This window comes from Siphateles boraxobius, unplaced genomic scaffold (assembly GCF_051911475.1).
Source record: "Siphateles boraxobius isolate OS27281-9 unplaced genomic scaffold, OSU_SipBor_1 11, whole genome shotgun sequence".
In the NCBI taxonomy this organism is placed as follows: domain Eukaryota; kingdom Metazoa; phylum Chordata; class Actinopteri; order Cypriniformes; family Leuciscidae; genus Siphateles; species Siphateles boraxobius.
In genome coordinates, this window is record NW_027508711.1 from 8,268,837 (window position 1) to 8,284,412 (window position 15,576).

Consider the following 15,576-nt stretch of genomic DNA (forward strand, 5'->3'; position numbering starts at 1 on the left):
TTGCCTTTCATATTTTTAGGAACAAATTAAGCAGAGTGAGCAATGAAATCTGGTGATCTGATAGCAATTTTCTCATATGCAGACTGTTTCCAGAATTTCCAGCAATATCAGAAGAAAATCTAGGCCTAAATATGATCTAAAATCGAACAGGTAGATTTTTTAATCTGATATTTTGTTGTAAATGTGGCGTTTTCATAAAAGTGAGTTTGGTTTTAAAACTGTACTTTGTCTCCATCTGCTGGTTCTGTTAGGAAATTGAAGAAAAAAGTTTGGAATAAGGACAGAATGAGTAGCCTATCTACCGCATGTCGGTTAACTATCGTCAGTGATCAATCAATGATTCGATGCTCGTTTTAGAGGTTTGTTTTGCTTTTAAAGGTATAGGCTAACACATTAATCACTGGCAATAGTCTACATTTCAAAACAATTTTTTTATTTGTTTGTTCATTCATTCATTTCTTTCGTTCTTTCTTTCTTTCTTTCTTTCTTTCTTTCTTTCTTTCTTTCTTTCTTTCTTTCTTTCACCTTCTTTTTACACTTCACATGCAATCACGTCCAAATACTAGTCGAGATTTCACAATCCTGAAAGCCCGCCCAGCTCAGCAACTTCTTAAGTTGTAGCCCACTTAACGTCCTAAGCTAAAGTGAAAGTAGCTAGACTATATCTCCAACTCTTCAATCTCAGCAAGCTGTAAGTACACTTTCATTAATTCATGAACTCGTTGCTCAAACAGCTGGGCATGCTAATGGGAATGTGACATAATTGTGAAATAATTGACAGTAAAGGACAACTCTTAAGTCAGACTTATCAAGATGTGGACAGAGAAATGTTGAGGATATAAATGAAATATATATTATTTTGCTATGGATATTTGTTTTTATACTTACAGTAGAAATGAATGTATTGTTTAAAAAAAATTCCAATTTAATCTCAGTTCATATATTATTATACTGAGTATACTCAATAATGTGTATAATGAAATAGAACATGTACACAGTATGGATGATATTAGGCACACTCACCTCGATATTTCAATTCTGGAGCTGAATTGAAAGTGAATTGAAAGTGCTGAATCAAAACCAGCACATAGCATTAACTGCCAAGACCCCCATGGAGTAGCCTAAGTCTTGCGCAACAGTGACATCATATGAAGTTCCTAAGAAAAAAACGGGGACGAAACGGCTGCTTTCTTGTAAGCAGCTGCCGGAAACACATAAAAAAAACATCATAAAAAACAGCATCAACTATGTGTAACCAAGTTAGCTTAAGAACACAAGCATTTTTCTGTTCATTTTAAATAGCTTGCAGGAAACAACTTGTAACTGATTGTAACTTTCCACATTTCTAGATTGAAATGAGAGATAAGAAATCAAGTTGTGAATAAATCCATATTTGTTTTGCTGAGGAAAGGCAATATAAATATAATAGTTATGATTTTATTTCTCCAGAATTTGTTGCATCTTGTAAAAACACAAAATGACAGCTATCGAGACATCGAGACCTCGCAGATCAATGGGTCTTTTTAACAATATCAAGGTAAGATTCAGAATGTAAATATCCCTAATTACATACAAATATGACTTATCAAATAAAGGTGTCCAGTGACACAACTTGCCCCACCTTAGAAAAAGATAACAATATGATTCAAAGGGTTAGTTCACCCCAAAAGTAATTTAAATTATGTCCATAATTACTCACCCTCATGTTGTTCCAACCCCGTATGACTTTCGTTTATCTTCAGAAAGAAATTAAGATAATTTTGATGAAATCTGAGAGCTGGCTCACTCCTTCATAGGCTGCAGGGTAATTTCATCTGCTGGCCCAGAAAAGTTAGTAAAAACATCGTTAAAATTAGTCCAAGTGACTACAGTGGCTCAACCTTAAGTTTATCAAGCGACGAGAATTCTTTTTGTGCGCAAAACCCCCCAAAAAATAACGACTTTATTCAACTATTCATTTTCTTCTGTGTGGACCTCTGACGTGTTCACGAGAGTGTCACGACGCATGCGCGAGAAATGATAATATGGCTACAAATAATAAATAACAAATAATAAAGGCTACAGCTTGGTCTACCCACAGACACATCTTTTGATAATCATATTTAACATTTGATATTTTATTCATTAAGAAAACAGCACACTCTAAAAGTGCGGTCAAATTAGCATCATTTCACCCTGTCCCGGCTGGACCCCCCAGAGGGGCTGGATGGCTGATGTAAAACCACAGATGCCAATGCGTGGTCTCCTTGGAAGCGAATAGGTCCACCTCGGCGCGACTGAAACTCAACCAAAGGAGCTCCACCACCTCGGGATGGAGTCTCCAATCCCCCGGCCTCGGCCCCTGTCTCGACAGGGAGTCTGCTACCACATTCAAATACCCAGGAAGATACATTGCTCTCAGAAATAGTAACCTCCCTTGGGACCACAGGATGATCTGACGGGCCAACTTGTAAAGCCGGCGAAACCGCAGGCCCCCCTGATGATTTATATAAGAGACCACTGACGTGTTGTCTGACTGAACTAACACATGATGACCTCTCAGGTCTGCTAGGAAGTGTTTCAGAGCCTGGAACACCGCCAACATCTCTAGACAATTTATAAGCCGTGATAGATGATGGTCCTGCGACAGCCCTTGGGCTGGACAACCACTCGTGACAGTCCCCCACCCTGTGAGGAAAGCATCCGTCGTTAGCGTTACGCGACGACAAAGAGCCCCCAACACAGGCCCTTTGAATAGGAGCCAAGTTTCTTTCCACATGACCAGAGCACGAAGGCAGCGCCGCGTGACTTTGACCGTGCGGAGCGGATTTCCCCTCGGGGAGAATCCCTTGGTCCTGAGCCACCACTGTAGCGATCTCATGTACAACAGGCCGCAAGGTATAACGTCGGACGCTGCTGCCATCAGACCCGACAGTCTCTAAAACTGTTTTACAGTAAGTAGCTGGCCTAGCTTTACTTATTTCACATCTGAGAGAATCGAAACGATGCGGGTCGGAGCGAGTTGCGCCTGCATCGAAACCCAAACGACACCCAGAAAAGTGGTCTTCTGAGGAGATAATACACTTTTCTTTGCGTTCAGCCTCAACCCCAACTTCCTGATATGAACGAGAATGAGATCTCAATGTCGAACCGCCATCTGCTCTGTCTGAGCTAAAATCAACCAATCGTTGATGTAATTGAGGACACGAACACCCTGAAGCCTCAGGGGCACTAGTGCTGCGTCCATGCATTTCGTGAAAGTGCGGGGAGATAAAGCTAGGCCAAACGGAAGAACCCTGTGCTGGTACACCTCGCCCCGAAGGCGAACCTCAGGAACTTCCTTTGTTGTGGAAGGATGGAAATGTGGAAGTACACGTCCCTTAGATCTCTTGTGACAGACCAGTCCTCGGATCTGATTTGTGACACGATCTGCTTGATAGTGAGCATCTTGAATTTTGGCTTCCCTACCGAGCGATTCAATAGGCGCAGGTCTAAAATTGGACGCAACCCCCCATCCTATTTTGGAACGATGAAATATCGGCTGTAATAGCCTGACTCCACACTGGGAGGAGGAACCCGTTCTATAGCCTCCTTTTGAAGGAGCGCTTTCACCTCTTGTTCCATAACCAGAGCCTGCTCGGGGTCCACCACTGTAGAAAGAACCCCTCTGAATCTTGGTGGATGACACCTGAATTGGATAGCATAATCCCTTTCTATTGTCTGCAGGACCCAATGAGATATTTTTGGAAGGCTTTTCCACTCTGCCAGAAATTCTACTAAGGGTACCAGTCTCTCGAGACTGGCCTCTGGTGTAACTTGAGCAGCAAACGCAGCGCCCTGTAACGGCACACCGGCAGGGAACAACTGGTCTAACCACTCTGAAACCCTCCTCAGAGGGAGCGAGCGTCCCTCGGAAAATCGCTCGCTGGGACCGTCTGCGCCCCGGCATGAAGGCGGGGTTGGCAGAACGGGCCTCTGAGGGCACCGAGGAAGAATGGGCACCGTAGAAAGAGGTGCACACCTTTCCGCCTCGGTGGGGACCACCCTCAGTGTCCTGCGCGCCGTGGCGCCAGGACTTCTTCTTAGCCGAAGCCTTCTTAGCTAATATAACTGTCCTCAGATCAGTTCTATTACGCGGAGATTTCGGCTGAGAGTGCCGCGGCTGAGCCCACTGTCCAGCAGGGGGAGCACGAGACGCGACACTCTGCTTCAGCGCCCTATATGATGAGCTCGCAGACGGCCGGGGCTGCTCCCGCCCGGCAGCCCCAGGGACATGAATTTTTAAAGGGAGAAATTTCTTAAAAGCTGTTGTTTGCTTTTCCTTCTCCTGGAATTTATCGATGACAGAATTTACAGTACCGCCAAATAAACCCAGGGGGGAGAAAGGAGTGTCTAAAAGGAAAGCTTTTTCTTTTTCTTTTATACTTGTCTGATTTAACCACAGATGTCTTTCTGCGGCCACCAGAGCTGCCATAGATCGACCCACTAGCTTGGCCGACTCTCTGGTTGCGTGCAGGGATAAATCAGCAGCCTGACGCAGTTCGCGAACCCACGTCACCACTGACCTCCTCACTCTCACTCACGTCCCTCAGCAGGTCAGCCTGGTATGCCTGCATAATAGACATAGTATGAAGGGGCTTGGTGGGTAATGCCGGTGCCTTAACAGATGACGCAGCCTTGAGGGAGAGAAAACTCGCAAGCGTCTCTTCCACGCGAGGCATAGCCGAATAATCATATGATTTTGCCCCCACAATATTAGAATATGTTGAAGTCTGGGGACTAAACACTCTATATGACACCGGTTTTTTCCCACGATTTCGACACCTCAGTGTGGAGATCGGGGAAAAAACGGCAAGCACCGGCGTGGAGGTTGCACTTGTGACGGAAAAATCTCTCATCTAATTTTGATTTAGAAACAGACTCCTGTCTAGTCACTGGCCATACAATGCTGAGTTTTTCTACAGCTCTTGTTAATACCTCCACTAGCTCATCACTTTCGGGAGTGTAAGGTGGCGAATCCTCCACATCTCCCTCATTTATAACTGGTGCTTCAGCCCGAGCGGAAGAAACCGCAGCGCGTGCTTCCGAACACGGGACTGAGGCACTGGATCTCACAGGTGAAGGGAGAGATAAGGCAGAGCCCGTCTCTAACCCCGCTGAGAGATCCATATGCGATCCCCACGATACGCGTCGTCGCTCTGCCTCGGCAAGAGCGGGACCCGAACCGCGGGGAGCGCGCACCGAACCGCTCTCCTCGAAGAGCACCCGGCGGGAGCGGAGCGTCCTTAATGGCAGACGCTCGCAATGCTCACAATCAGCTCCCTCGAGAGCTGACTGGGCATGCTGCACTCCCAAACAAACAACACAAAGAACGTGTGTATCCCCACTCGTAAAATAACGCGAGCAGGGAGGGACACACTTCCTAAACTGCTGTTCGTTCGCCATATCTCTCTTAATATATATATATATATATATATATATATATATATATATATATATAAATTGTTTGTGTGGTGCAGAGTATGTAAAGACAGACAATATTCACACATATATTGACAGAGTCACATATAGCGCGACTGAAGTCACAGAAAGCTGTTGCGCTTGTGTTTATGGGGTGCTTTATAGTTTCCTGGTCGATGACGTCACCCGCCTATGACGTTCCATCTCTCCATTGGGCTGATTCCATACATGCTTCATGACGCACAACGCAGGGGCGTTCCCACAGCATTTGACGCAGCTCGAGTTCCCTTGAAAGGGAACAAAGTAACTTGTGTTACTATTTGAAAAAGTAACTCAGGTCTTTTGTTTATTATTTAAGTAGTTTTTTACTTTACTAGTTACTTACTAGATTACTAGTAAAAGTAATCTGATTAAGTAACTAATGCTACTTTGTGATGCATTACCCCCAACACTGGTGACAATCAATAAATTCAACATGACGCTTGGCATCTACCTGCACTGTGATTATGATTTGCCAGTCTACAGGTTCGGTAGTTTGTTTCTGGAGGTGTTTTAAAAACAATGTAAACACTCTAAGAATTTCAGCAGTATTAGATATTGGAAATGTTAGATGTAGCCTAGCAATGGTAGCTTCTTTTTACTATGCACTATTTTAATTAGAGGCGTAGCTGAGTTAAGTTTCCTGTCTTTACTAGTCTCCATAGATTTGGACTGGACAATATTAATTTCCTTATATTCACTGCACATCCTTATATTGTTTTTTTCTTCTTCTTATGTTTATCCCATTACTTATGTTTATCCCATTACCAAATGCTCTGAAATAGCTATACAACAATCAGAGTGATGATTATTAAATGGCTAAAAGTCTTATGAACTTGAACATACACAACTTGACTTTGCAAGGAGGCAGCTTGACTTGACGTGAACATGTAAAACCAATTAAAAGATTAAAACAAAACACCTTTACAATAAATAACAACACTAACAGAGCCAAAACCTATATTGATACTTTGCTTAGTGTCTCCGAAATGATTTTGCTTTTTTTTTTTATTTGTTTTATGCATATTTACAGAATGTTTACTAAAGGAATTTACATTTTTATCACTTTTTTCTTTGTTTCAGTTTTTTGTACTGTGTCATGGGATGCTACAGCTTGCTCAGCTCCTGGTGTCTGGTTATCTGAAGGGCTCCATAACCACTATTGAGAGACGATATGGATTTTCCAGTCAGATGTCAGGACTACTAGCAGCCTTCAATGAGGCAAGGATAAAATGTTAGCTTCCAATGGTGCTAACACGATATCATGAATGGCCTGAAGGCAAATCACTTCTTTTCAAGTTGTTTCTGACAGGTGTTAGCACCTGGTTAGCAATTATTTCATTTTAAAGTTACAAGTTCAGGCACAAAGGCTTAATATGAAATGGTACTGCATCTGCAAAGACTACTATTATAACTATAATTTTAACTATTATATCAGATCATGCAATGTAAGTTTTGTTGTTGTTAAGCAAAGGTGGGGAACACGGTTCTCATCGTGTTTGTGAGTTTCTTTGGGAGTCGCTTACATCGGCCGAGATGTATTGGAATCGGAGCAATGATCGCTAGCATGGGGGTGTTCCTTATAGCACTACCTCACTTCATTGGTGGAGAGTACAAGTACACAGGCTTCAATAGCAGTGAGTAAGCATTTTCTTTTAAATTAGCCATTTTTTTGTTAACAACTGGTTACTTAACAACTGATTGTATTTAACCTGTTTTAATTTGTTGCACAGACACCAAAGACAACAGCTCGGGTCTTTGCCAATCACAGAACATTTCCTCTGAGGAAGTATTTAATCAGAAATGCTATAAAAACAAGAATGGCACTTTAGTGTATCCAATATTTCTACTGGGCCAGTTACTGCTGGGCATTGGCGGTGTTCCCATACAACCTTTTGGGATTTCCTACATAGACGATTTTGCAGAAAAGAGGAGTTCACCCTTCTATCTAGGTTTGATTAAATATTGAGTTTTGTTTAATCATAAATTCACAAAATACAGTGGTTCATTCAAGAAATAAACCAACTTTATCTTGTTTTACAGGCATACTTTTCGCAGTTACTGTAATTGGGCCGGCATTTGGCTACATGATGTCATCTGCCCTCCTTCGTTTCTTTGTTGATGTTGAGAAGATGTCTTCAGGTGAGTCTAATATGCCATGTCTACACTTTCATAAATGTAAAGTCATATTTACACACTTTACTGGGCTTAAACGGCATGAGATGTCATTATAATTAAATGCATTAGCAACTGTACTAAACATGTTTAGACAAGTGCCTTTTGACAAGCTATACTGATTTTAAAAAGAAAGTTTGACCTCAAGATTCAACATCTTTTGCAGTGGTGCTTGATGAATCATAGTAAGTTTGGCTTCATGTCTCTCATATGTGGGAGATCTATGATGAATCAGCTGTTATTTCCTCTTTTCAGATAAAATACTTCTGAAAAATGATGACCCCAGATGGGTTGGAGCTTGGTGGTTGGGATTCTTGATAGCTGCCACCCTCCTTCTGCTGACTTCTTTGCCATATCTGTTTTTCCCTAAGAAGATATCCAGAGAGGTGATGTAAATCAAATATCCCATCTTTGGCCTTTTTGGTTCTTTTTTTGGAAATTATTTTACTAAATTCTGATGTAAAGCAGATAAATGTGAGTGTTTCTGCTGTTATTTAAGATTCTGGCTTTGTTCCTGAAGTCCGCTTGGGTCTCACAGAACATGTTTATATTAAAAAAAAAATTACTAACAAGGAAAGAAACTTGAGTCCAAGAGGAGCTTGTCTCAGCTTGTTCTTGCCCTTCTTGCTCAACATGCTAACCTTGCATAAAACACAAAGTGTGTGTTCAACAGGAATGTTCTTGCACTAAATGTTATTTTTCTGAACTCTGTCAATGAGCCTGTTCTAATATCGGATGCAAAAAAATAGCCAGTTTGCAATATGTGCATCGCTACTTCATATTCCAGCGTGTTTTATGCACTACAATCTTGATCATATCATTTGGCATTTCAAAAACAAATTTAGATTTCAATTTCCTCAGGAAATCGAAGAAACTCCTGCAGAGTCATCAACAGAGAAAATTATGGAAGACAAGAAGCCTGGAACTGACACGATGGAAGAGGTTTCTCTCACTGAGTTCCTAAAAAGTGTGTTTGCCATTTTACCTATCAGCGATTTTATTAGTTACAAATTAAGTTCCCCTTCAGGGACTACCGCTGCATGTAATCGCAGTGGGAACACCCCCCAGCGTAACGCGTCTGAAGCATGAATGTAATCAGTCAAAGGAGAAATGGAGCGTCACAGCAAGTGACGTCATTGACCAGGAAGCTATAAATATCCCCTGAATACACAAGCCGCCAGCTTCTGTCACTGATATATATATAAACCAAAGAATATGAGCGGGCAGTATAAGAAGTGTGTTTCCCCCTGTACACGATACATCACGGGTGGGGATTCACACCAGCTATGTGTGGCTTGTTTGGGAGTTCAGCATGCCCAGTCGGCTCTCGAGGGAGTCGATTGTGAGCATTGCTAGCGCTTTCCTCTGAGAACTCTGCGCTCGCGGCGATCGCTCTTCGAGGAGAGCGGTATGCTGCGAGCACCCCGAGGCTCGGGTCCCGCTTCTGTTTAGGCAGAGCGGCGGCGCTTGTCTTGGGGCTCGCAGATGGATCTCACCGGCGATGTTGAGACGGGCCCCGCCCTATCTCAGCTTTCTCCGGCGGGATCCAGTGCCTCTCACCCGGCTCTGGAAGCACGCGCTGCGGCGGTTACTTCTGCCCGGGTGGAGGCACATGATGATGTTGATTTAAGATTGTCCAGTTCTGAGGAGCTGGATGTCGAAAGCTTTGCATCTGAGGAAACTAGTTTGCCACATTATACTGCAAATGATGAAGGTTTGATGGATGTGTTATCTCGGGCTGTTGAAAAGCTTAGTATCGATTGGCCAGCTTCTTCCGAGACCTTCATGCTGAGGTTTCAAAGACCTGGGTTAGACCGGTTTCTAGCAGGATTTACACAAATCAGTCTAATGCTTATGGTAACATTTCTGGTGCTAAATCTGCTGGTTATGTGACGATGCCGAAGGCAGAGGAGACGCTCGCGAGCTATCTCTCGCCTGCTTCGTCATCTTCACTTAAAGAACCGGCTCTTCCATCGAGACAACTAAAAAATACCTCTGTGCTGGTGGGGAAGGCTTACTTGGCGGCTGGGCAGGCGGCTGCTTGTCTACATACGATGGCTATTATGCAGGCTTATCAGGCCGACCTGCTAAAAGATGCGTGTGAGGGGGGGGTAATTTCCACCGATATGATTAGCGAACTCAGGCAGACTGCCGATCTCACTCTTCGTGCCACCAGAGAGACCGCAAAATCTATCGGTCGGTCTATGGCAGCCATGGTGGCCACAGAAAGGCACTTATGGTTGAGTCAGACCTCCATGAAAGAAAAAGACAAGACTCTCCTTTTAAATGCTCCCGTTTCGCCTGCGGGCCTCTTCGGTGACGCTCTTCTTTCTGTCACGGAGAGGTTCCAGGAAGAGAAAAAACAGGCAGCTGCTTTTCATAAATTCATCCCTCTTAAAGTGCGTGTCACTGGGGCTGCTGAACGTGGGCAGTCCCAGCTGTCGAGTTCATCCTCAAAAAGAGCACAGCAGAAGCGGAGTGTCGCGTCTCGTGCCCCCCGCAGAGAGACTGGAGGGACGAGGCGGGGCACTCTCCGGCGCGGCCTTCCCGGGGCAGGACTGATCTGATGACAGTCATTGTCGCTAGGAAGGCCGCGTCGAAAAAATCCTGACGGGCTGAACGTCAGGACTCTGAGGGTGGTCCCCATCGGGAAAGACTTGAGTTCACCGCACAAAAACACGGTGCCCTGTCTTTCTCGATGCCCTCAGGGGTCTGTTCTACTAACCCTGCCTATACAGGGCGTAGAGAGACTCGGCGAGCGGTTTCCCGAGGGACGCTCGCCCCCTCTGAGGAGGGTTGTGGAGTGCTCAGACCAGCTGTTTCCTGCCAGTATGTTACAGGGCGCTGCGTCTGTCACTCGGGATGTTCATCCAGAGGCCAGCCTCGAGAGGCTGGTTCCCTTAGTAGAGTTCCCGGCGGAATGGGAAATGCTTCTCAATGTTTCTCAGTGGGTCCTGAATATCATAAAGAACGGGTATGCTATTCAGTTCAGAACGCGTCCACCTCAGTTCAGAGGGGTTCTGCCTACTGTGGTGGGCCCCGAGCAGGCTCTGGTATTAGAACAGGAGGTAAAAACTCTGCAGCAGAAACAGGCTATAGAACGGATTCCTACACCCAGCAGGGAGTTAGGATATTACAGCCGGTACTTCATTGTTCCGAAAAAAGATGGAGGGCTGCGTCCCATTCTAGATCTGCGTCTCTTAAATCGCACTGTTGGGAAGCTCAAATTCAAAATGCTCACTCTCAAGCAGATCGTGTCACAAATCAGATCCGAGGACTGGTTTGTCACGATAGATCTAAAGGACGCCTACTTCCATGTTTCTATCCTCCCTCCACACAGGAAGTTCCTGAGGTTTGCTTTCGGGGGCGAAGCGTACCAATATCAGGTTCTTCCGTTTGGCCTAGCACTGTCACCCCGCACGTTCACGAAGTGTATGGATGCAGCTATAGCTCCGCTCAGGCTGCAGGGCACCCTTATTCTGAACTATATAGACGATTGGTTAATTCTAGCTCAGTCGGAACAGCAGGCGGTTCGGCATCGAGATGCTGTTCTTGCTCACATCAAAAGATTGGGGTTGAGGCTCAACGCCAAGAAGAGAGTTCTTTCTCCATTACAGAGAACCACCTGTCTCGGTGTAGTATGGGATTCGCCGACGATGCAGGCACGATTTTCACCTGCTCGTGTTGCTTCGATTCTCGCCGCAGTATATCAGGTCAAGCTAGGCCACTCCTCCACCGTAAAACAGTTCCAGAGACTGTTAGGTCTCATGGCGGCTCTGTCCAACGTGATACCCTTTGGCCTCCTGCACATGAGACCATTACAGTGGTGGCTCAGAACCAAGGGTTTCTCCCCGAGGGGAGATCCGTTTCGCATGATCATGAGTTCGCGACGGTGTCATCGCGCCCTGGTTATGTGGAAAGATCCTTGCTTTCTGTCCCAAGGACCTGTGTTGGGAGCTCCTTGTCGTCGCGTTTTGCTAACGACAGATGCCTCTCTCACGGGTTGGGGAGCGATCATGAGTGGTCGCCCAGCTCGGGGTCTGTGGAAGGACCATCACCATCTATGGCACATAAATTGTCTTGAGATGTTGGCAGTATTTCAGGCTCTGAAACACTTCCTCCCAGACCTAAGGGGCCACCATGTCCTTATCCGAACAGACAACACGTTGCTGGTCTCTTATATCAACCATCAGGGGGGTCTGCGTTCTCGCCCGCTGTACAAACTGGCATGTCAGATCCTTCTATGGTCCCAGGGGAAAATTCTTTCTCTGAGAGCTATTTATCTCCCGGGGTATTTAAATCAGGGGGCAGACATCCTGTCGAGGCAGGGGCCGAGGCCCAGGGAATGGAGTCTTTACCCCGAGGTGGTGGAGCTCCTATGGGAGCATTTCGGTCGTGCCGAGGTAGACCTATTTGCTTCCCGAGAGACATCTCACTGTCCACTGTGGTTCTCTCTCAGCCAGCCAGCCCCCCTGGGGTTGGACTCGATGGTACATCCATGGCCGAGGTCACGCTTGTACGCTTTTCCCCCGATCGCTCTGCTCCCGGGAGTTCTGGAGAGGGTTCGCCGGGACGGGCTCAGTCTTCTGTTAATAGCCCCGTTCTGGCCGGCCCGAGTATGGTTTGCGGACCTAGTGTCTCTCCTCAACGGCTCTCCCCTGGAGATACCGATCAGGAGAAATCTACTCTCTCAGGCGAGTGGGTCGATCCTTCACCCCCGCCCAGAACTATGGAGGCTGTGGGGTTGGCCTCTGAGGGGGCCCAGCTCGTAGACTCTGGTCTCTCGACTGAGGTCGTTGAGACCCTCCTCCAATCCAGAGCTCCCGCCACGAGGAAGTTATATGCCGCGAGGTGGAAACTTTTCACCTCTTCGTGCAGAGAGTGCCAGCAGGACCCAGTTAACTGCCCAGTTGGTACAGTGCTGGATTTCCTGCAGGACCGTCTCTCCACAGGGTTATCCCACTCCACACTGAAGGTGTACATAGCGGCCTTAGCTGCTTACCACGCCCCTTCAAGCGGAGGTTCTCTCGGGAGACACCCACTTGTATCTCGCTACCTTCGTGGCGCCCTGAGGCTGAGGCCTGCAGTTTGCACGAGGGTACCATCTTGGGATCTGGCCATTGTCTTAGAGGGTCTCTCCCTAGCTCCCTTCGAGCCCATCGAGGAAGTTTCGGAAAAGTTCCTTACACTTAAGACTATCCTTCTTCTCGCTATCTCGTCTCTAAAAAGAATTGGAGATATTCAAGCACTCTCGGTGGCTCCCTCGTGCATGGAATTTGCTCCTGGTTCGGTTAAGGCTTTTCTCTGTCCTAGACCAGGGTATGTTCCTAAGGTGCCAACCACTTCCGTTAGACCTATAGTACTGCAGGCCTTTTTGGACGTCAGACCAGGAGAAATTGAATTTGCTGTGTCCCGTTAGGGCTTTAGATGCTTATGTCCACAGAGCTACCCTGTGGAGGAAATCGGAACAGTTGTTCGTCTGTTTTGGGTAACCTAAGAAGGGGTGTCCTGCATCTAAGCAAAGGATGAGCAAGTGGGTGGTCGAGGCCATCTCACTCGCTTACGTTTCGGCCGATCAGCCTTCACCTTTGGCTGTAAGGGCCCATTCTACCAGGAGTATGGCTGCCTCTACAGCTCTTCTTTCAGCGGCTTCTCTTCAGGAAGTTTGTGATGCGGCAGGCTGGTCCTCACCGCACACTTTCGTCAGGTTTTATTCTCTCAATTTTAGCTCCACTCCTGGGGCTCAGGTTCTCTCTTCGGCTTGTGTCTCCTAGTCACACACGACGGGGACCTGTTCGTATGGGGATGTGGGTATTGCGTTCCCACTTCGATTACACGCAGCGGTAGTCCCTGAAGGGGAACGTCCCGGGTTACGTATGTAACCCTAGTTCCCCGAAGGGACGGACGCTGGGTGTCCTGCCATACTCCCGGCATCCCCTTGGGTCGCTTGCTTCAGTAACATTAGAAGCTGGCGGCTTGTGTATTCAGGGGATATTTATAGCTTCCTGGTCAATGACTTCACTTGCTGTGACGCTCCATTTCTCCTTTGACTGATTTCATTCATGCTTCAGACGCGTTACGCTGGGGGGCGTTCCCACTGCGATTACACGCAGCGTCCGTCCCTTCGGGGAACTAGGGTTACATACGTAACCAGGGACGTTCTTCCAAGTTCACATGAAAAACATCAACCTGGGGGAATTAATGTGCGCTTGCTGGTAATGTTGTTTATTTGCATACTGTCTGCATTCTTTTAACAGCTAGTTTAGAGATAATTCCACAAACTCACCCACAAAATCTCATCGTATTCAGCATCTGGTTAAACTGGATTCTAAGTGATTAGTGAGTAAGATGCAGGTTTATGGCCTACTTTAGAACATTTGTAATGTTGCTCAATCTAAGTGAAGCAAATAAACTTTATGCTATGCACTTTGACCTACTTATCCAGAACCAGATGTTAAAAGCCAAATAATGATTTAGTAATCTCAACTACTGTAACACTTTATTTTGATCGTCCCTTTTGAAAATTCTGTTGATAAGTAACTTTGCAACTACATGTCAACTAACTCTCATAAGAGCATTAGTGGACTCTCTGCTTGATATCAGCTAACTCTTTATTGTGATGCTCCCATAACAGACATTATACTGAATATAAGTAACTTTGCAAGTACATGTCAACTTATTCTAACCAAAACAGTGTACAGTACTAATACTCTACTGAAACTCTAATGAGAGTTAGTAGACATGTAGGTGTAACGTTACTTATAGTCAACAGAATGTGTTAAAGAGACCATCAAGTGAAACCTCAACTACAAATGAATAATTCAAATGTTCTGTTCCTGTAACATTTGTAATGAACATAGCACATTTGTTCTTAATGGGTGGGCTGCACTAAGCAGGAAAACATTTTTTTCTCATGTGTTTTGTTGTTAAAGTTGTGCATCCAATCAAATTCTACAATATTTTGGAACTTGTGTAATATGTCTAAAAATAACTTTCCTGGTAATATTAATACTGTAATTTTAGTGTTTGATTTTTAAGGAGATTTCTGTAGGATAAATGATGCTGACTTCACTTGATGTCCAATGTAAAATATGGGTTCTAGAACAAAACCAACAACTGACTTATAAAAATATTAAAGATCCTTGGATACAGTTTTCATGAAACCATGCTGTTTCATTAATCTACCAAAATATAATGTTCTTGTCTTCATGGATGTTTTTTTTGTGGTTTAATGTAGAAATGTTCTTCAGATTCTTTCAAATAGTTTGGTGTCTCTTATCTTTCCTCAGGCTTCCCCAAAATCATCAGGAGGACTCTGCGGAACCCAATTTATTTGTTAGTAGTGTTGGCTCAGGTGAATCTTGCTGCTATGGTTGCGGGACTTGCCACTTTCATGGGCAAATTCGTAGAGAAGCAGTTTGCACAAACTGCATCCTTTTCTAATATGATGATGGGTAAGTTATTGAAAGAAAGCCTTTTTTTAAGGTGTTCACGCAAGAAAAATTATTTTGCTCCACCAAAACAATATGCGCAATGTGTGTTTGAGGCCAGTGCAAGCATATCGTATTGTGCAAAGGTACAAATTACTCATTGAAAACCTTTACTGCTACTAATCCACACACAATGCACTATGTCACTCTAACAAATTCTGATTCAAAGGCAAAGTCCTGAGAAATAAGTAAGGGAAGATTGAAGCTTTTTGTCTGAGAGTAACATATTTCATTATTTATTGTCCACTGGGATTAATAATGGAATGTATTGTACCTTAGTGCAAGGGTTTTTCAACCTGTACCATACCAGGGACCCACCTAAACTCTCAGTCAATCCTGAAGCAGTAAATAAAGAAAAACATTAACAAATATTACTCCTTTATGTGCATGCCACATAATAAATATATTTTGAAATTTTAAAAGAAAATATTTT

At 44.9% G+C, this 15,576-nt stretch overlaps 1 protein-coding gene across 4 annotated transcripts in view; it reads left to right on the plus strand.

The window, feature by feature from the left end:
• The first annotated feature begins 564 nt into the window (after nucleotides 1-564).
• slco2b1 (solute carrier organic anion transporter family, member 2B1) overlaps nucleotides 565-15,576 on the plus strand; it is a 36,724-nt gene continuing 21,712 nt past the window's right edge. For 3 of the 4 annotated variants that reach the window (XM_077194811.1, XM_077194802.1, XM_077194797.1), the window contains exons 1-9: nucleotides 565-691; nucleotides 1,450-1,537; nucleotides 6,562-6,699; nucleotides 6,953-7,115; nucleotides 7,212-7,430; nucleotides 7,522-7,620; nucleotides 7,909-8,039; nucleotides 8,515-8,620; nucleotides 14,943-15,107. In XM_077194811.1, coding sequence (XP_077050926.1) covers nucleotides 1,478-1,537; nucleotides 6,562-6,699; nucleotides 6,953-7,115; nucleotides 7,212-7,430; nucleotides 7,522-7,620; nucleotides 7,909-8,039; nucleotides 8,515-8,620; nucleotides 14,943-15,107 — 1,081 coding nt within the window. In that variant the 5' untranslated portion in view covers nucleotides 565-691; nucleotides 1,450-1,477. The remainder of the gene's footprint in view (nucleotides 692-1,449; nucleotides 1,538-6,561; nucleotides 6,700-6,952; nucleotides 7,116-7,211; nucleotides 7,431-7,521; nucleotides 7,621-7,908; nucleotides 8,040-8,514; nucleotides 8,621-14,942; nucleotides 15,108-15,576) is intronic. The other variant, XM_077194806.1, reaches the window with a different exon arrangement.